Below are 22170 nucleotides of genomic sequence, written 5' to 3' on the forward strand. Positions count from 1 at the left end.
TTTAATGTTAGAGTATTTAAAGACGTGTTAAAGTAATGTAATTATACATGAACGGACTCTGCACATCTCAGCGATTTCCGAGCTGCAGTGAACGCAACGTGTGAGCTCCAGCCTGCCCCACAATGCAACACGACTTTAGCAATATCCGGCAACATTAACAGATGGCAGCGTGAACGAGCTCACGTTCTCTTCTTTAAATTAACCGAATGTGTCTATTTGTCCTCTTAAAATGAAGGTTAAAGTTCTCTCCTGGAAGCCGGATGGTTACGTCCGGGAGACCACACTAGATATTCAGCGTGGTAAGTGCAAACGCAGTGCTAAGTTAAAGCTAACAGTTAGCTTTAACAAATCAAGTTGTTATGACAAACTTAAGTTTTTTTTGTTACTTTAACATACTAAAGTGGTGCTGCATGAAGTTGCTATTAAACAGCGAGCAAATATATACATTTTGATGTCATTTGGTAAATTATATGTGTAGAGAAAAAGTGGAAAAAATTATCAGCAAGTAATTACGGCCACTTCGAAATATATTTGAACTGCATCAAAAAGCAAAAAAACGAGATATGTCTTGTTTGACCCCCCCCCCCCATCCCTTCACTGCGCATGCGTCATGTCGGAGTATCAGCAGCAATTTATGATTATCGCTTAGTTTCTGGTTAAAACTGCACTCTCATCATCATCTTTCTCAGCGACAGGTATGTGAAGCTTTTGTGCAACACTTATTTCCACATAAAAGACGGGAAGCGATCACAGTGCAACAGCAGCACATCTGAGACTCTTTCTCTGAGTCTGACTCCCTACACTAGCGGTGTCCAAACTATTCCAGAAAGGGCAGAGAGGGTGCAGGTTTTCTTTGAAGCCACTGACTTCAGCAGGTGATTTCACTGAACTCATCCCAACCTGCTCAAAGTGTTAATAAGTGAAATCACCTGCTGGAGTCAGTGGCTGCAAAGAAAACCTGCAGCCTCTTGGCCCTTTCTGGAATAGTTTGGACACCACTGCCCTACACCACATCTGGGCATTCTACGGCCTGTTGGTCGTATCCAACCCTTTGGCTGACTTGCACTTACCCGCAAATACCTGGAATTACAGAACAAAATATTTAATAATCTATCAAGTTTGTGTTGCGGGTGACCTTTGTCCACCTCCAAGCCCTTTGTGGCTGCGTGTCCGTGTCCTCCGGAGTATAGCAGAGCCTGGCACAGCGTGATCGGCCCATGCCACAGCCTGGTACTGCGCCATTGCGTAATAGCCGATCCTGGCACGGAGGGATCGCCTCATGCCACACAGCCTGGCACAGCGCGTAATGACAGAGCAAGGCACGGAGCGATCACTTCATGCCCCACAGCCTGGCACCACGCATCACGTAATAGCAGAGCAAGGCATGGAGCGATTGCCTCATGCCACACAGCCTGGCACGGCGCATTTGCGCTATCCGTGGGGACAGCAATGGAGATGGTGGGCGGGGCCGTGGATCCAGCACAGGACCCGGTTTGGTTTTATTCCCGCTTTCGGCCCCATGATCGTGAATGTTTCGTTTTCACACTCATGCGTTCTTGATGCGCTCTTTTTGGTGATGGGAAAGGTGCAGGATCAGTCGCCCACCTTTTCCTGACCATTTTTGAATTTTTCTCCTTCATTCAGCTGTTGTAGTGTGCAGTGTGACCGGACTGAACTAACACTGCATTCCTTTATTTATTATTCATGTTTTTATTATTTCCTATTATTAAATTCAATCAGTGTGCACCACTCATCAAAAATGTCCGCTCACGCTAAAAAAAGAAAGGTGGCTGCTGATTGCCAAATTTTCAACAAATTATGGACTCCTAAGTATTTATTTACTGCAGTTAGAAGTAAAGCTGTTTGTTTAGTTTGTGGAGAGCAGGTTGCCATGTTCAAAGATTACTGTATAATTTGAGTCGGTATTATGACACAAAACATGCGGGGATATATAAAAACTTGGCTGAAGCGGAAAAAGAGCACAGACATTAGAAGCTTTGCTAGCTAAGCTTGAAGGCTTATTTATTTATTTATTTATTTATTTTTTACCAAAATTCATGCATCCAAGGAAGCAGAAACCAAGACCAGCTTTGTGATATCCCACAAAATTGCTAAAAAACAGTAAGCCATTCTCGGAGGGGGAGTTTGTCAAAGAGTGCTTGGTGGACTCTGCAGCGCTAATATGCCCAGAGAAAAAAAGAAGCATTTGAGAAAATCCCGCTGTCCAGGCGAACAGTGAGCAGAAGGGTAGAGGACATCACGGGAATCTGGAGCTTCAGCTGCAAAGTAAAGTGACAAGTTTATACTTTTTCTCCTTTGCTTTGGATGAGAGCTGTGACGTTCGTGACACAGCCCAGTTACTCGTATTTCTCCGTGAGATAACGCAGGACTTCAAGATTACAGAGGAGCTGGCAACAATGTGGCCAATGAAAGGGACAAGTGTCACAATGGATGGTTGTCCAAATCTGACGGGGAAAAATGTCGGACGGATGAAGGATAAAGTGGCTGAACTGAACCCAGGGCAAAAATGGTTTTTTCTCCACTGTATTATTCATCATTATATGTTGTGCAAGTCAGTGCTAAAAATTAAGCATGTTGTTAATGTGGTAATCAGTATAGTTAACTTCATCAGGGCACAAGCACTGAATCACAGAGAGTTTGTTCCACTTTTAGAGGAGCATGAGACTGAACATGGTAACATCAGATGCCACACAGCTGTCCCGGGCCGAGCCATCTGACAAGTGCTAAAAAGAATTTGGGACTTGAAAGAAGAGATTCATGAGTTTTATGAGAAGAAAGGGAAAGACATCCCAGAGCTTTCAGATGCGGACTGGACGGCAGATTTTGCATTTGCTGTTGATGTGACTGCAGTGATGAATGGACTGAACACCAACCTGCAAGGCAATGGCCTGTTTGTCCATCAAACGCACAGTCTGGTGAAGGCTTTTATGAGAAAGTTGCAGTTTCTTTCCAGCCAACTGGACAGCAACACTCACTCACATGAAAGCCTGAAAGAACTCACACCATCCACTGGTCACCTCCACAAGTACTCATCCATGTCAGGAGCACTGCATGCTGAGTTTTCAAGACGATTTGAAGATTTAAAAAAAGTTGAGGATGAAATGCGCAGTTTCCTCTCCTTTTACCTGCAGTGTGGATATGCACCCAGTGATGTTCAGCTGAAACTCATTGACCTGCAGTCTGATGCAGTACTGGCGGAACACTTCAAGTCAGAATCACTGCTGGGTTTCTACTTCTCTCTGAAGGAAGAAAACTTTCCAAACCTGAGAAAACGGGCTCAGAAAATGTTGGTTTGCTTTGGATCTACAACCCCTGGCAATAATTATGGAATCACCGGCCTCGGAGGATGTTCAGTCAGTTGTTTAATTTTGTAGAAAAAAAGCAGATCACAGACATGACATAAAACTAAAATCATTTCAAATGGCAACTTTCTGGCTTTAAGAAACACTATAAGAAATCAAGAAAAAAAAATTGTGGCAGTCAGTAATGGTTACTTTTTTAGACCAAGCAGAGGGAAAAAAAAATATGGACTCACTCAATTCTGAGGAATAAATTATGGAATCACTCTGTAAATTTTCATCCCCAAAACTAACACCTGCATCAAATCAGATCTGCTCGTTAGTCTGCATCTAAAAAGGAGTGATCACACCTTGGAGAGCTGTTGCAAGACAGAAAACTTAAAGCAATATGTCTCAAAATTCGAAAATGCACAACAAAACAAATGAGGAACGAATGGGAGGAAACTGGAGTCAACGTCTGTGACCGAACTGTAAGAAACCGCCTAAAGGAAATGGGATTTACATACAGAAAAGCTAAACGAAAGCCATCATTAACACCTAAACAGAAAAAAACAAGGTTACAATGGGCTAAGGAAAAGCAATCGTGGACTGTGGATGACTGGATGAAAGTCATATTCAGTGATGAATCTCGAATCTGCATTGGGCAAGGTGATGATGCTGGAACTTTTGTTTGGTTCCGTTCCAATAAGATTTATAAAGATGACTGCCTGAAGAGAACATGTAAATTTCCACAGTCATTGATGATATGGGGCTGCATGTCAGGTAAAGGCACTGGGGAGATGGCTGTCATTACATCATCAATAAATGCACAAGTTTACGTTGATATTTTGGACTCTTTTCTTATCCCATCATTTGAAAGGATGTTTGTGGATGATGAAATAATTTTTCAAGATGATAATGCATCTTGCCATAGAGCAAAAACTGTGAAAACATTCCTTGCAAAAAGACACATAGGGTCAATGTCATGGCCTGCAAATAGTCGGGATCTTAATCCAATTGAAAATCTTTGGAAGTTGAAGAAAATGGTCCATGACAAGGCTCCAACCTGCAAAGCTGATCTGGCAACAGCAATCAGAGAAAGTTGGAGCCAGATTGATGAAGAGTACTGTTTGTCACTCATTAAGTCCATGCCTCAGAGACTGCAAGCTGTTATAAAAGCCAGAGGTGGTGCAACAAAATACTAGTGATGTGTTGGAGCGTTCTTTTGTTTTTCGTGATTCCATAATTTATTCCTCAGAATTGAGTGATTCCATATTTTTTTTCTCTCTGCTTGGTCTAAAAAAGTAACCGTTACTGACTGCCACAATTTTTTTTCTTGATTTCTTATAGTGTTTCTTAAAGCCAGAAAGTTGCCATTTGAAATGACTCTAGTTTTGTGTCATGTCTGTGATCTGCTTTTTTTCTACAAAATTAAACAACTGAATGAACATCCTCTGAGGCCGGTGATTCCATAATTTTTGCCAGGGGTTGTACCTACATATGTGAACAAACATTTTCAGTGATGAAGTCTAACAAGTCAGGTCCTCTCTCACTGATGATCATCGGTCGGCTTCACATCACCCCCTCAGACGTTCAGCCTGACTTTGATACACTTGTTAAAGATCAACAGAGATTAGATTTCTTTCACTGAACAAGGGGGGAAAAAAACATGAAAAACACTAAAATGTGGAAAGTGATGGAAAATACAAATGTAGTCGTGCAAAGACATCAATCAATCAATCAATCAATTTTTTTTTTATATAGCGCCAAATCACAACAAACAGTTGCCCCAAGGCGCTTTATATTGTAAGGCAAGGCCATACAATAATGATGTAAAACCCCAACGGTCAAAACGACCCCCTGTGAGCAAGCACTTGGCTACAGTGGGAAGGAAAAACTCCCTTTTAACAGGAAGAAACCTCCAGCAGAACCAGGCTCAGGGAGGGGCAGTCTTCTGCTGGGACTGGTTGGGGCTGAGGGAGAGAACCAGGAAAAAGACATGCTGTGGAGGGGAGCAGAGATCGATCACTAATGATTAAATGCAGAGTGGTGCATACAGAGCAAAAAGAGAAAGAAACAGTGCAAATGATGACATGATGGGAACAAGTCTACTGGGGCACTTTTCTGTTTTTTTTTTTTTTGTTTTTTTGTTTTTTCTCTTCACAGTTCAGTAACAGTGATATTTTGACTTGTCTTGAATATCTGGTTTACATTGACAATTGATGTGATGTCTTTAGAAAGTTAAGAACCTCCTTGTTCCAACAGTAAATTTCAGTTTCAACATGTGTTTTGGGGTCGGTGTGACTGAAAATGATTACAAATGTAATGAATCAGAAATGTTTCACACTTTGTTTGCTATTGTTTTGGAAAATTTACATGTTTGTAAGGTAACCTCTTTTTTTCCATTGCCTAAACAGCGATGCCTCAGAGGTAGAAGGTCCTGGGATCACTTGGCGTCTGATCCTTTGTGTGGAGTTTGGATGTTCTCCCTTTGCGTGGGTTCCCTCCGGGTAGTGATGGGATGATGATACCTCAAGGAGTGTATTGACACACTACACAAACTGTATCAGCACTGTATAAGCGAAGTGCACATCTCGGGCCGCGCGGTGCATTATGGGTAGGCTAAATTTTTCGAATACCAACCCACAAGCTATGGCGGTAGAAAGCAGCAAGGAGTGCTGTGATTTGGATCATTTCAGCTGCTGGAAAGTTGACGATTTAAAGCGTTTTTGTAAGCTCCGCGGATTGCCTGTTACAACCAGGACTACGTACGGCAGTGGACAGAAGCGGAAAGAAGAGCTGGTTGTGCTTGCATGTGCTGCATTGTTAGAGAAACTACCGTTGGTGCCGACAAAGGAGGAAGAGCGCGCTGCTGTCGAAAATGACCAGTCCTTGTTGATAGTTGGAGACAAACAAATTTCTGACCCCTTGAAGGCAACTGATGGATGGTTAGACGAAGTCCAGAGACTGAAACTGTGGATATTGCAGAATATTTGCTAAGCAGGGATGAGAAATCGCGACTCCGCCGGCTTCATAATGACAGTTTGTTTATAGAATATGTCAGTTTTACAGTATTACACGTCACGTTACAGTGACATTACAGTCATATGCCGATGCACAAAAACAGCGGCACGGTTTCAGGATATTGACAAAATAAATGTGTGCAAGAAACTTACAATTTTAGTCAGTCTTTTACGTCCGTCTGGATCTTTCTTTTCTGTGGCGAAATTGTGTAGAATGAACTGAGGTTTCCGACCACATTTCTTCTTCTTTCCATCTTTGGGTGGACTCGGCGGAGCTTTGCAATCGTGTTTTTTCAGCCAACTTTCAAGCCTATAAATTCCGTTCGAGCATTTGAAAACAGCACAATGCGCCCCTGTCATTATTGTATGCATCGCTTAAGGCTTAAAGCCTTTGAAGCAATCCCTGTAAAAGCCTTAACTTTTACAGTCCGCTAATGCTACTGTATATGAAATTCAATGGGAGCAGTGTGAGTTTGGAAGCTGGAATTTTTGCCCCCGTTTGACCCACGCATGTGCAAATGCGATGCGCACTTCGCTTATTGACACTGTGTTGGTCACTTAATAGTGACCCCTGCAATAGTTATAAAAATCATTGCAGGTAAATAAAATGAAAATAAGATGGAAAAGCTAACGTGCTGCAAACCCAACATCAGCCTGTGAAATATTCAGTTGCCAGTCCTCTGTTTAAAATATGATCTCATCATTCCATAATTTCATGTGCTCAATTTGTGTGTCGAGTTAAGCTGTTCATGAGAAGAGTTTAAACTTTGCTTAAAACCTTGTTTGTGTAAATGCTAAACTGAGTTAGTTTGTCTGGGCAGCTTTGCTTGAGCTGCTGCCCCCGCCACCCGACTCCGGATAAAGCGGAAGAAAATGGATGGATGAGTTGGTTTGTAAAATATAGCATATTTGTCTGTAATACACGTAAAATTCAAGAGTTAAAATTTGCCTGGGGTACTCACACGAGTATCTGCCAATTCCGCATTGCCATGCCGAGCTCTGTAATGCCTCAGCATTGATGAAGTGCTCTTATTGATGTAAGACAGCTCTGTGGAGCAGAGCCGACACTTCACCGACAATAAAATAAAACGTTACTTTATCTGAAAACAATTCAAACCTCTTACCAGAAAGGAGTACAAACATATTTAACTGAAAAAATAACAGGAAACAATGCCCAAAGGAGGAAAAGATTTACCTAATTTGGCATTAAAAAAAATCACTTATTCCAGACTGGGGTAAACTTTGAACGATCCATGAAGTCAGTGGAACAAGGTGAGGGCAAGCAAAAATCCAAAATCCAGCTCCAACAGCAAAACTCCAACAAATCTGCACCATGTTGATACAGTTTGTTTCCTTATAAACACAATTTAGGGTGGCGCATCTGAACGACACACTTCCTGTATTGGTCACATGATTTTTTTCTTAAAGCAATACATACACCAATACGCGGTTTCACTCTTGTGTGCTCAACACAGTGCTGACCCACCAGTGTTGTTCGTCCCATCACTACCTCCGGGTGCTCCGGCTTCTGCCCACTTGCAAAGATATGCAGGTTATTTGAGTTTGTGACTGTAAATTGAGCCCAACTATACATTAGTCCAGTTTTTGTGCAAACCAGGATACATCTCCAATCCAAAATATCACTTAAACCACAATACAAACACACCCACACGTTCACATCCCAACACACTGTTAGCATATCTGTACCACTCACCCCCCCCCCCCCCCCATACCTATTACTAATAACCAGTTTGAGCCTTTTCTTAAACAGACTCATGCTTGGACTTTGTTTCAGCTCTTTGCCGAGTTTGTTCCAGACCTTCACACCACTGACTGAAATGCACATTGTTTTCATGGTTGTTCAGACACTTTAGGTTTTGATATTTGAGTTTTCCCTATAATTATACCCACCTTCTCTCTCAACAAAGAGCTTTTTAAGTTGTCATCTGGTAGCTGTTTGTTTCTCGCCTCATAAATTAACTGAGCTGTTTGAAATTCTACCACATCTGGCAATTTTAGCAGACAGGAGTTAATGAATAATGAATGTCATCACAGTAACCCACCTTATGCACCATCTTGAGCTTTTAAGAATTATGTCAGAACTACTACACAGATTCTCACTAAATTTGCACCACAGATAGATATTAGGGCATAGATGACTCCACTGAATATTGGAGGTGATCTGGATCCAGATTGGTGGGCGTCAGAAATCTGCGATTGCACTTGTGTTTTGTGTTGATCTCTGCCTCGTGGCTCCTCTTGTCCCCCCACAGATGATTTCCCTGTCAGGGAGGGTGATGTGCTCCAGTGCTTTTATGTGGTGCAGAAGTTTCTGGGTGAGAGCAGCTATGGGAAGGTGGCCAGGTGTCGACACAAAGTGACCTATCAGGACGTGGCCATCAAAATTTCAAAGAACAAGCCCAGTATGATAAGAGAGACAAAGAAAGAGGTCATTACAGTCCCAGTCTTTAACTTCAAAGATAGTTTTATTTCAGTCATGCATTGTAAACCTTCATAAATGATTTGTCACACGTCTTCCACAGCTTGCCAATCTGAAACTCCTGAGTGTCCTGGACCCAGAGAAGGCCAACATTGTGAGGTGGTACGATGCCTTCACGCACAGAGACTTCATTTGTCTCAAGTTTGAACTCCTGCTCCACAGCCTTCATGATTATATGGATGAAATGAATTTTGAGCCTCTTCGCGTCAGTGACCTCCGAGCTGTCGTGCAGCAAGTAAGTGAGGTTTTGTTTTTTGATTTAAAAAGTACACATTATATATGGAACTAAAGTAAGACATTTGGAGTTGTCATCTCTCTCCTAACAACAATAAATGTTTGTGTGACTGCAGATGGCCACCGCACTACTCCACCTGCAGACCCTGGGTGTGATCCACTGCGACATAAAGCCCCAGAATATCATGGTGGTCGACCACAATCAGCCACTAAAGGTCAAACTGATTGACTTTGGATTGGCTCAGCACATCTCCGAGCCTCCATCATTTGCAGGGACCTTGTGGTACCAGTAAGTCCAAATACTGCAGAGAACATTTGACAGAGTTGCTTGTTTCTGCCCTGAAAATTGATGAAAAAATTAAACCTTTGGTGGATGATGTGTAATTTTGCTCTGTTCCTCTTTGCTCAGAGCTCCAGAGGTCCACTTAGGGTTGGCCTACAGTGAGGAGATTGATATGTGGTCGCTCGGTGTGTCTGTGGCTGAGCTGGCTATGGGAACCACCCCGTATCCCGGACATCATTCCTATGATGTGGTAAGTTCTTTTTTTTGTCCAGCTCGTCCTGGATTTGTTATTAATCCATGGCCCTCGTAAACACAGAAACATTTGCTCCTGCAAAGGCAACAATTTGTGAAAGAAAAGTCAGTGTTTGCACAGTGGGATTTGATGTCTTCAGATGAAGTTCATGGTGGACACACAGGGTCTGCCCCCAGAGCACCTCCTCAGGTTGGGACCATACACCAACCACTGCTTTGAGAGGCGTCGTATCAATGGACACTGAAGGTACCATCACATCCATCCATCCATCCATTTTTTTTCTCAGAGTTAACTCTAACACAGTCTCTTTGCAGACTCCTGCACTGATTCAGATGCAGACGGGACACAAATACTGTGACACCAGAGAGGTGGTGTTGACCTGTCTGGAGGACATCATGGAGGTAGGTGCTCACTAGTGGCCTCCCAGGCATTCCTTCAACCACCTTTAACAATTGTTTGCCTCCAATGTCTAATTCACTGACTGTGTGACCACCAAGCCCCAGCCTCTGGTCCTGTTGTGAAGCAAAATCAAAAATACTAAATCATGCAATTCCTTGAATGGCTTCTTGAGGTTAGCTCCTATAGCGAGTCACTGTCCTTTGAGCTGCATGTTAAAATGTCAAAGGAAGTGGCTATGGCCACAGTACTGTGTCAATAAGTAGCGTGTGCCACAGTGCATCAAATCTGAAACTGGATTTATGAATGAATGCTAAAAATTGAACCTAGTCTCCTTTCTCAACCTATTCTCAAACTTTACATGGGTAAGAAGTCAATAAAAGGCCGGTCACAACCCACCGTGCGTTTTTTGTTTTTTTTTGTTTTTTTTCTCCGTACGTTTTCTGCGGATGCCACGGCCACTACGTTTTTGTGAAAACATAGAGAGGCAGTAGCAAGAGAAGGGAGGGAGTACGTTCAGCGCACGTCTCTAGGAGTGTAACGATAAAGAGAGTTGACAATAAAGCAGTGTGGGTGTGGGTGGGGTCGCTTTTCTTGTTTATGAGCAGGACCGGAGCGGCAGGTGTTTTTCGGCGTCGGCGATGCATGAGCATGTCCAGCCTGCAGCGGTCAGTTGTACGTGTATTTACTTGCCTCGAAAAGTTACAGCTAGTTAACAGACTGAAGCTGTGGAGTGTGTGTGTTGCTGAAGTTTGGAAATAAAGTCCAAGTTCAAGTGAGAAGCTGCGTCGTGCATGCAAGTCTGTCGGCCTCCATAGTATGTGGTGAGCAGCCTACTGCCTCTGTACAGATTTGGTTAATTGTGCTGCTTTGAATCCGTACTGAAGCAGTACTCAAAACGTGCGTCATCTGTATTGCTGGTGAATCCGCAGCCTGACTGCAGCGAAAGTTCTGCATGCAATAAAACCTCTACGGCGTGTCTACGTGTGTCTCCGTGCTGCTAAATTCATACTGAGGCAGTACTTACGACGTACGGATCTCCAAATTTAGCCCACATTTTTGCAAGTAGACTGCACGCACGTGCAAGTACGGCGGGTTGTGACCACGGCTTAACAGACAGAACGATTTATTTAACAGAGTCATTCACTGGCACAGAAGAAATGGCTGCATCTGATTGGTGCTCTGTCAACAGACAAAGTGTTCCGTTCATGACAAAGTACTGTGGCAGTAGACAGTTCTACAAAAAAAATAAAATGTTTATGGTCTGGTTAAAAAAAACAGCTTTGGCCTGTAATAGTTTTTGTTCCCGCTTCATTAATTTATGAATAATTAGCACAGAGGTCACTTTGACTGACAGCTGTGTCCAGAGCATTTTATTCCAAATATCTGAGATCATGTGGATTGTTGTGCTGTTCGTGGCACTAAAAGACCATATAGGATGTATGTGTCAGCTTTTCTGTCCAGTCAAAGTTTCTTGTTATTTCATTTGTATAATATCACCATGAGCAGGTGTGGGTGAGGTTGGTGCCACAGATCTTCCAGGTTACTGAGACAATAAGCTTGTCACAAGTTTTAATATCAGCTCCAAAGCCACCCATCATGAAACCCCCCCACCCAGTCCATAAAAATACACATTTATAAAAGACCCAAGGTTAGCACGTTAGCTTTGATTTGTTACATAACTCCAAGATGCAAGTGTTCAGGCTTTATTCCTCCCAGCCTGGTACTGCTGCCTGGTACTGCACGGTCTTGCGCCGTTCCATCTCAGGGGCAGATACGGGGGGTGCACTCCCTGCACCCCCCCCTTCTCATGGGCCAAAAAACCTGCTGAATGCTGTTTCTGAATGCTGTATTTAGCACCAAGTGAAGATAAATTTGTTCCAGACCATGACTCAGTGAGGTCGCTCACCTTTTTAGCCAAAGACGGTTCAAATGTTTACTGTTACTTGTCATCATGACATCATAACAGCACACTCAAGATTGTAGAGCACAAGTTCAAATGAATAAAAACAGGGTAGAACTTTTCTCTGTGATTAAATTTTGTTGTGAAATATGCACCAACATGCAGGAAATGGCACCAAAAATGTTTCTGGGGGGCATCGGCCCCAGAGCGAGATACATTCACAAATCCACCCACCCCATGTGCGCACGCACACACACCCCTTTACAAAACCATGAATCTGCCCCTGCACCTCTTCATGCATTAACAGTCTGAGGTTCAGTAAGAACGACCAAAATGGAAACATCAAAAGCTGCATGATTTGCGCTTCAGAACCCCGTGAAAGAAAACCTGTTGGTGATGTCATAGAGGGTTTGTCCAGCATCTATGGGGTTTATGGTGACCACCAGCCATTTGGCTCATGTGACATGTCTTTCTGACTTCTTGCTTCACCAGGTGATGGACACAAACACTACAGAGAAGGAGGGTCATGAGTTTGTGGACCTTTTAAAATGCATGATGTGCCTTGACAACGAACAGCGGATCACACCTGCTGATGTTCTCAAACATCCCTTCCTGGAAGAGGACAGTCTGGAGACGGATGTGGCAGATGAACCTCTTGTCTGGGCCGAGGAAACTCTGGACCTGAGTGAGGACCTCACCCCCATCTTGCAGGAAGAAGTAGAACCAGCAGCCATCCAGCCTCGTGAGTCAGATGTTCCACAGTTCTCAGTGTTCGTATCTTTATTGCTTTATTCAGTCTAACAAATTATTTCTGTGTGATTTTTAGATGTGCAAACAGAGACCAGGACCACCTGGAGGAGACACCTGACTCAGGCTTTCAGGAGGATGTTCTGCCTCTGATGACACCAGTGTCTGTGTGTACAGTAGTGTTCAGAATAATAGTAGTGCTATGTGACTAAAAAGATTAATCCAGGTTTTGAGTATATTTCTTATTGTTACATGGGAAACAAGGTACCAGTAGATTCAGTAGATTCTCACAAATCCAACAAGACCAAGCATTCATGATATGCACACTCTTAAGGCTATGAAATTGGGCTATTAGTAAAAAAGTAGAAAAGGGGGTGTTCACAATAATAATAGCATCTGCTGTTGATGCTACAAACTCAAAACTATTATGTTCAAACTGCTTTTTTAGCAATCCTGTGAATCACGAAACTAGTATTTAGTTGTATAACCACAGTTTATCATGATTTCTTCACATCTGCGAGGCATTAATTTTGTTGGTTTGGAACCAAGATTTTGCTGGTTTACTAGTGTGCTTGGGGTCATTGTCTTGTTGAAACACCCATTTCAAGGGCATGTCCTCTTCAGCATAAGGCAACATGACCTCTTCAAGTATTTTGACATATCCAAACTGATCCATGATACCTGGTATGCGATATATAGGCCCAACACCATAGTAGGAGAAACATGCCCATATCATGATGCTTGCACCACCATGCTTCACTGTCTTCACTGTGAACTGTGGCTTGAATTCAGAGTTTGGGGGTCGTCTCACAAACTGTCTGCGGCCCTTGGACCCAAAAAGAACAGTTTTACTCTCATCAGTCCACAAAATATTCCTCCAGTTCTCTTTAGGCCAGTTGATGTGTTCTTTGGCAAATTGTAACCTCTTCTGCACGTCTTTTATTTAACAGAGGGACTTTTTGGGGGATTCTTGCAAATAAATTAGCTTCACACAGGCGTCTTCTAACTGTCACAGCACTTTTCTGTTTTCTTCCATGTGTCTGTTTTTTTTTTTTTTTTTTTTTTTTTCCATTTTAAAGCATTGGAGATCATTGTAGATGAACAGCCTATAATTTTTTTGCACCTGCGTATAAGTTTTCCCCTCTCCAACCAACTTTTTAATCAAACTACACTGTTCTTCTGAACAATGTCTTGAACGTCCCATTTTCCTGAGGCTTTCAAAGAGAAAAGCATGTTCAACAGGTGCTGGCTTCATCCTTAAATAGGGGACACCTGATTCACACCTGTTTGTTCCACAAAATTGACAAACTCAGTGACTGAATGCCACACTACTATTATTGTGAACACCCCCTTTTCTACTTTTTTTTTTTTTTTTTACTAATAGCCCAATTTCATAGTCTTAAAGAGTGTGCATATCATGAATGCTTGGTCTTGTTGGATTTGTGAGAATCTACTGAATCTACTGGTACCTTGTTTCCCATGTAACAATAAGAAATATACTCAAAACCTGGATTAATCTTTTTAGTCACATAGCACTACTATTATTCTGAACACTACTGTATATCAATAAATAATGTACATTGTATTATGATTTGATATTTATAAGTAAAGACTTTAAGATTCAAAAGCTTTGATATGAAGATTTTTTTCATACTGCCCGTGGTGTCGTGTGGACGCTTGAAACTGAGACAATCCAGTAATTAACAGAATCTACATCAAACTTTCATCCTCACTGACTTCATGTTGTCTCCTACAATCATTCACCATCTTCTCGATTATAACATGTTTGAATATCAGCAGAAATCCATCCATCCATCCGTTTTCTATAGCTGCTTACTCCAGTCGATCCTGAGGTGGACCGGAGGAGACTGACAGGTTTTCAGCAGGATGTTCTGCTTCTGCTGACACAGACGTTCTGATGGCTGCCCGTGTCTATGTGCCCAGTCTGGGTTTGTTTGTTTTTGGTAAATATGTACATTAGTGGTTAGCACTGTTGCCTCACAGCAAGAAGGTCATGGGATCGATTCTGACAGTGCTGCATAACCTTTGCTGTCATTCTGATCCAAGGGATTTCTGACAGTGAAGAAAGAATAGAGGGTGCTGCACTGGGTCAAAATAAATAAGACGACACTCTGATATACAGCTGTGCTCAAACATTTACAGACACTGACAGAATTTTTTTTTTTGGTCATTTTTCAGAGAATGAGTGGTGACACAAACTTTTTTGACTCGTGGTTAGTGGTTGGGTGAAGTCATTTATTGTCAAACAACTGTTTCCTCTTTTAAATCAATAAGACAACAGAAACTACACAGTAAAATCAACAATGTTAAATTAACACTGTCAGTGTTAGTTTTACACTGGTATTTTACTGTCCTGGTCTGGAGCCCAGCTGACCTTCTTGTGTCGTCTCCTGGACAAACAAATGTCAGACTGTTGGTTTATTTTATGTTGTACTGATTGATCATGTGATGTTTGCTTTTTAACCTGTGGGTTGTTCACGTCTTCTCTCCACATACTGGAAACCTTCCAGTCTGCTTTTAAAAGGCACGTCCTTTTGTTTCTGAACTAGCCTGGTTTGTCTGTTTCTCCTTAGTTTCCAAACATGTCTATTATTGGTTAAGTTGCCCCAAACTAAAACTGAAATTGGTCCACTCTGTAAATAGTGAACAATTTTTAGGATCTTGGTCGATCACAATTTTGAAAATAGGTGGAAAATGGCACTGAACCCTCACCCTTCCTGTTGACAAATCTGATAATTTAATATTGATGCTTCTTGGTTGTAATAGTTTGTGCTTATATTATTTCACACATTTTGTGAGATTTACATATGTTTTACCCGTCTGCGAGTACTCTTACAATGATGCGTAAATTGTAAATTCTAATTAAATTTAGTTTGAGTTGACCTTGAGAATTGATTTCAGATGCATCGGTCTCATTGCACAGAACACTGTCCATGCAGACTTAGTGTAAGAATCTCACAAAGCTCCAACAGTTTCGGCTGGCCTTGAGGGGACACGGAGAACGCACCACGTTTGCCACAGAGAACATTGTTTTAGAAGCATCTTCCAGGTGTGATATGGTTGTCTTGTCATGCAAAAACAATGTGGTTTCTGGCAAAGTCTCAGTGAAAGATACGTATATGTGTAAATTACAGCTCCATTTATCCACTCACTTCATTTTCAACTCACAGGGGCAAAACAAAGTATATATTTTTGATGAGTAGAAATAACAGCATTGTGCAAAGCAGCATTGACAGAGTTGGGTTCATTCATTCATTACTACTTATCCAGGTCTGGGTCGAGGTGGCACCAGACCCTGCAGCTCATCCCACACTTTCCTGTCCTTGGCCAAATCCTGTAACTCTTCCCGGGGGATCCCGAGGCGTTCCCAAGCCATCTGGAAATTATAATCCCACCAGTGTTCCCAGAACAGACTTCCAGTTGGCCTTGCCTGGAAGACATCCCTACATAGACACGAAGGGGCATACTCACCCAAACCACCTCAACTGGCTCCTTTTGATGTGAAGAAGTGATGGATCTTCTTCGACTTGGGTTGTTTCCTTTATATTGAACTCATGCCAAACTTTGCATAAATGATAAATGCATTTATCTCTGTCCATCAAATGTTGGTTGACTTTTCTATTAGACCTGTAATGTTTCTTTCCATTAGACTGAAGACACTCATATCTAATACAAGAACAATTAGCTTAGCAGTAAGTCCTACTGAAACACCCAAATTAAACTCGAGCTCTGTCTGTCTTTCATATCACATTCATACTGGTTCAGCATGGTGCAGGGATGACATAACAGCTGATTAGAACACTGCCTTTCTCCATGAGCATGACAGGAAGCAAACACTCACAGTTTTCTTGTTGCTTTGTGCGCTGCCGCGTGGGATTGCAAGGATGAATTATTTTCTCGGGATGAAAATTGAGTTAAATCAATTTTCCATTTTCTTTTAGGACGTCACTTCTATCTGGTGTCAAGCTCATGACAACACGAGCCGCTGGGACAGGAGTCATTCATCAAAGACATTTAATAGCAAATGTGGAAGAGGTCCTCGCTCCGCTCATTAGTTCAAACAATATTACTTGTGAGGACAATGGCTTGCAGCTATGGTGTGAAAGAAGGCGGAATGAATGATTTTTAGAAAAACATCACGGTGGTTTTTAAACACTGTGCCAAAAGAAACACAAGTGAAGTCTGAAACTGTTCTGTGGAATGAGCTCTGAGTGATGCAGGTGAGCAAAGATATGAAGATGAAACAGGAAAAGAAGTGACTACCGCTTAGCACAAATGTCCTGAAGGTGTCAGTATAATGAACTTTTCTAACAACAAAAAAAGTTTTTTCTTTTTGTGATTCAGCATAGAAAAAAATCAAATGTTTGATCTGTTTCTGTTACATAATTGAACAAATGTCATGATTCCTTTTTTCCATTGATATTAGCGCTTTGTTGCTAGCAGGCTAAATGGATATCTGCAAATATCTACAACATGGAAGCGTAACAAAAGGTCTCTCACAGTCTCCTTTCTCTGGGTTTCTTCCCCAGTGGTGAAATAAAGTGTAGCTTTTACCAACTCGTCTCTCTGCTGAAGGTAATGGGGTTATTTCCACAGAGCGCCGTTCCGTCCTCTTTAATCCCAAATAGCAATTGTGAAGCATTATAGTAACTTCTTGATCCAACGTGGTCAATCTTGAACAAACTTACGTATACGTAGCTATGACCATCATCAATTTCAATTTTAATTTATACAGCACCAAATCACAACAAAGTTGCCTCAAGGTGCTTAACACAAGTAAGATCTAACCTGACCAACCCCCAGAGCAAGAAGACAGGTGACAGTGGTAAGGAAAAACTCCCTCTCCCTCTGAAGATTTGAGGAAGAAACCTCAAGCAGACCAGACTCAAATGTGTGACCCTCTGCTTGGGCCATGATATTGACACAAATTACAAAATAATTCACAACACGAACATACAGGAGATGTTGCCGCTGCACAGGACAGGAGGGTTTCTGGAACAGATACCACACCCATCTCTGGATGGAGCCGCATCTCAAATTGAGAGAAAAGAGAAAGAAAGAAAAAAACAGAATCAGGCCTCAGAAAGACAACAAATACAGAATAATTTGTCAGCATTAAGCAACAAGAAAACCAGAAGAAATACTAAGGTGGTCACTGACACTAGTCCTAAGCTTCACTAAAAGTCCCAGACTTTAGGTAAAGTTGAGGCTGTGGCACGCTCCATTTACTAATAAAATTAATTTTAAAGAGTAAAAAGCATAGTAACATACTATACCAGTATGCTAGCTATACGAAAGGGAGAATAAGTGTGTCTTAAGCCTGGACTTGAAAATCTCCACAGAATCTGACTGTTTTATTGATGCAGGTAGATCATTCCACAGAACAGGGGCACGATAAGAGAAAACTCTGTGACCCGCAGACTTCTTATTCACCCTCGGGACACAATCATCGGCACCAGATTTAAAATCAGGATTAAAATTTTGAATTGTTTAGAAATTTGATCCTGATTCTCAAAATCACTGATAGAATGCAGTAACCTCCGGGTATTTGTAGTCAAAGAGTTTCGGTCATGTTCAAACTTTTTTAAACAAGGTATTCATACCTTGTTTGGCTTGAAACCTGCTTTGCTCCATCGGGGTAAAACTTTGAAGGTGAAACAGTCCTGGGTGATTCTTAGACTACGGGCACTTTTATGTCCCTTGATCATATTTTATGAAAAAAAGAAAAAAGTGGAAATTTCACACTTTTATAGTTATCTTTACAATGAAAGTGTTTGAAGAAATTTGTCCTAGTAGTCTATGATGACTTTTTCACCTTTTTTCAGCATCATTATATGCAAGTATTGCCGTTTTGTGCTTGTCCCACACCCAGACTTTTGATCTTCAATGATAAAAATGAATGGTAAAAAAAACATTTTTTCTAATGTTTTAAAATATCTCTGAATAAAATATCAGTAAAATAATCAAAACATAATTGGGGTATACAATGTCATACAACTGTTGTGATTTTTTTAAACAAAATGTAGTTGTCCCACACTATTTCTGTAATTTCCACCACAACAATAATGTCCCTTTAAACAGTTTGTATGAAAGATTGTTTGGGTAGTTTCTATGGAGATAAACAGTGACATCAGAGCACATGTAGGAGGGCTGTCAATAAAGTTACGGTCCTTTTTATTTTTTTCAAAAACTATATGGATTTCATTCATATGTTTTTACGTCAGACATGCTTGAACCCTCGTGCGCATGCGTGAGTTTTTCCACGCCTGTCGGTGATGTCATTCGCCTGTGAGCACTCCTTGTGGGAGGAGTCGTCCAGCCCCTCGTCGGAATTCCTTTGTCTGAGAAGTTGCTGAGAGACTGGCGCGTTGTTTGATCAAAATTTTTTCTAAACCTGTGAGACACATCGAAGTGGACACGGTTCGAAAAATTAAGCTGGTTTTCAGTGAAAATTTTAACGGCTGATGAGAGATTTTGAGGTGATTCTGTCGCTTTAAGGACTTTTCACGGTGCGAGACGTCGTGCAGCGCTCTCAGGCGGCGGCGTCAGCCTGTTCAAGCTGAAAACCTCCACATTTCAGGCTCTATTGATCCAGGACGTCGTGAGAGAACAGAGAAGTTTCAGAAGAAGTCGGTTTCAGCATTTTATCCGGATATTCCACTGTTAAAGGAGATTTTTTTAATGAAAGATGTGCGGACGGGTCCGCGCGTCGGGACGCAGCCGCCGCGACGCTCCGCCACAGGAAAAACACCTCTGTTGAAAGCCTTAAGGACAAGTTGGAACATGTCCTGCCTGTTAAACAATTTCTCATATACTCACTCCACTGAAAGCCATCAAAAGCCGCCTGGATTTTACAAATGGTTATCAACACGGAGGTGTTTTTCCTGTGCAGCCGCACCGCGTCGGCTGCGTCCCGACGCGCGGATCCGTCCGCACGTCTTTCATTAAAAAAAAATCTCCTTTAACAGTGGAATATCCGGATAAAATGCTGAAACCGACTTCTTCTGAAACTTCCCTGTTCTCTCACGACGTCCTGGATCAATAGAGCCTGAAATGTGGAGGTTTTAAGCTTGAAACAGGCTGACGATGGCGCCTGAGAGCGCTGAGTGACGTCTCGCACCGTGAAAAGTCCTTAAAGCGACAGAATCACCTCAAAATCTCTCATCAGCTGTTAAAATTTTCACTGAAAACCAGCTTAATTTTTCGAACCGTGTCCACTTTGATGTGTCTCACAGGTTTAGAAAAAATTTTGATCAAACAACGCGCCAGTCTCTCAGCAACTTCTCAGACAAAGGAATTCCGACGAGGGGCTGGACGACTCCTCCCACAAGGAGTGCTCACAGGCGAATGACGTCACCGACAGGCGTGGAAAAACTCACGCATGCGCACGAGGGTTCAAGCATGTCTGACGTAAAAACATATGAATGAAATCCATATAGTTTTTGAAAAAAATAAAAAGGACCGTTACTTTATTGACAGCCCTCGTATATAGCGCCAAATCACAACAAACAGTTGCCCCAAGGCACTTTATATTGTAAGGCAATGGTGTGGTGGAAATTACATTTACAAGGCCAATAGTGCCTGTAGTTAAAGAATCACCCTCCTGATGAATGTCTGCTGAGAGTTTTTGTCAAAGTTAAACAGGTCAGTAATGTCTGGCAGAGGGCACAAGAGGAGAGGAGGCAAGCCTGAAGCTCTTATAGTACAGGGTGTTCAAGTCATTTAATCCCATTTTTGCACTGTTTTGGATTGTAGGCATTTGTAGTAGAAGGGCACTCTGAGGAATAGCCCTTTAAGACTGCAACTTCGTGTTGTCATGTTTTTAGTGCAGTTACTTAGGGCCCTGTCCCACTGGGGAGAGGATCAATTGCGTATGAGGGTGATTCTTAGACTAAGGGCACTTATTATGTCCTTTGATCAAATTATATGAAAAACAGAAAAAAGGGGAAATTTCACACTTTTATAGTTATCTTTACAATGAAAGTGTTAAGAAATTTGTTCTAGTAGTCTATGATGACTTTTTCACCTTTTTTCAGCATCATTATATGCAAATATTGCTGTTTTGTGCTTGTCCCACACCCAGACTTTTGATCTTCAATGATAAAAATGAATGGTAAAGAAACGTTTTTTTCTAGTGTTTTAAAATATCTCTGAATAAAATATCAGTAAAATAATCAAAACATAATTGGGGTATTCAATGTCATACAACTGTTGTTGTAGTTGTCCCACACTATTGCCGTAATTTCCACCACAACACTGTAATGTCCCTAAACAGTTTGTATGAAAGGTTGTTTGGGTAGTTTCTATGGAGATAAACAGTGACATCAGAGCACATGTATATAGCGCCAAATCACAACAAACAGTTGCCCCAAGGCGCTTTATATTGTAAGGCAATGGTGTGGTGGAAATTACATTTACAAGGCCAATAGTGCCCGTAGTTAAAGAATCACCCATGAACTGAGTACACAAATTACGGGAGTTTGTTGTCCGCAACAAAAATGGCAAATGGCCCAGTATGAATTATGGATATATTAATAATATATAGCAAATATATGATAAACAATCACGGTTATATAACACATGTAGTGAGGAAACTGATCCGATACACTGAGATTTTCATGGCAATATTACAGGTGTATTATGAATGCATCGCGCACATGTTGCGTGTGCATGGCATGTGCATTGTGGTCATAAAATAAGCACACTCGATCCTTTCGGCATCACTATTCACACCAACAATACAGCCTCTGGAGCATTTGCTGGACTTGGACAAGTTGATCACAGAGTTATTGTTCATGTTGTCATGCAAGAGTTAACTGTTCATGAGTTTGGGGAGCGGGAGGGGGGAAACCGCTTGGGGTGTGAGACGGTTTTTTTTTTTTTTTTGAGTGTGTCACAGAAAACAGACTTCAGCGTGAGTTGTAGCTAAACAGCAACTCTTCCTTTTGTTGGTGTTAAATAAAAGTCCTGGATTGCAGCAGCTACGTCTTTGTGGATCTACACAGCTGGACCGGCACTGACTGGCAGGTATGTCGCTTTCTGCCACATATAGTACTTTGGGTTTACGTGACGTGTTATGCATTCACAGATTGTCTGCAAAGCAGATGTAATAAAAAACACTTTATTCGTGGCCAATTTGTATGCATTCGCTACAACATATTTTAGTTTGTGATGTGGACATGCGTGCCTCTGCAGTGTGCTGTGTTAAAACATCTTCCACAAGGCTGCTATTTTTAAGGGCTGGCACCTTGAAATTGTGTAACTGCTGTAAACATTGTCATCACATTAGCATGGACCCAAAAATTACATTAATGATAGCAATCAGAGATTTCTGACGTCCGCCAGTCTGGATCCAGATCACCTCCAAAATGCAGTGGAGTCTTCCATGCACTAATATCTATCAGTGGTGCAAATTTGTTGAGAATCAGTGAAGTAGTTTTGACGTAATGCTTCAAAGTGTAAGTGAAACTTGATCTAGAATCTGGATCTGGATTCAATCACCTCCAAAATT

The 22170-nt window shown here is 41.7% G+C and overlaps 1 protein-coding gene across 2 annotated transcripts in view; it reads left to right on the forward strand.

The window, feature by feature from the left end:
- The first annotated feature begins 60 nt into the window (after window positions 1-60).
- LOC117511767 (homeodomain-interacting protein kinase 1-like) overlaps window positions 61-22170 on the forward strand; it is a 32166-nt gene continuing 10056 nt past the window's right edge. Inside the window, exons 1-8 of one of the 2 annotated variants that reach the window (XR_004561076.1) lie at window positions 64-299; window positions 8596-8771; window positions 8866-9057; window positions 9173-9345; window positions 9466-9589; window positions 9732-9838; window positions 9907-9993; window positions 12384-12559. Coding sequence is in view for 1 of the 2 variants with exons in the window: in XM_034171664.1 (XP_034027555.1) it covers window positions 230-299; window positions 8596-8771; window positions 8866-9057; window positions 9173-9345; window positions 9466-9589; window positions 9732-9836 (840 nt within the window). In the remaining variant the exon portion in view is untranslated. Of the gene's footprint in view, window positions 300-8595; window positions 8772-8865; window positions 9058-9172; window positions 9346-9465; window positions 9590-9731; window positions 9839-9906; window positions 9994-12383; window positions 12560-22170 lie in introns of those variants that run through there. The other variant, XM_034171664.1, reaches the window with a different exon arrangement.

This window comes from Thalassophryne amazonica, chromosome 6 (assembly GCF_902500255.1).
Source record: "Thalassophryne amazonica chromosome 6, fThaAma1.1, whole genome shotgun sequence".
NCBI classification, from domain to species: domain Eukaryota; kingdom Metazoa; phylum Chordata; class Actinopteri; order Batrachoidiformes; family Batrachoididae; genus Thalassophryne; species Thalassophryne amazonica.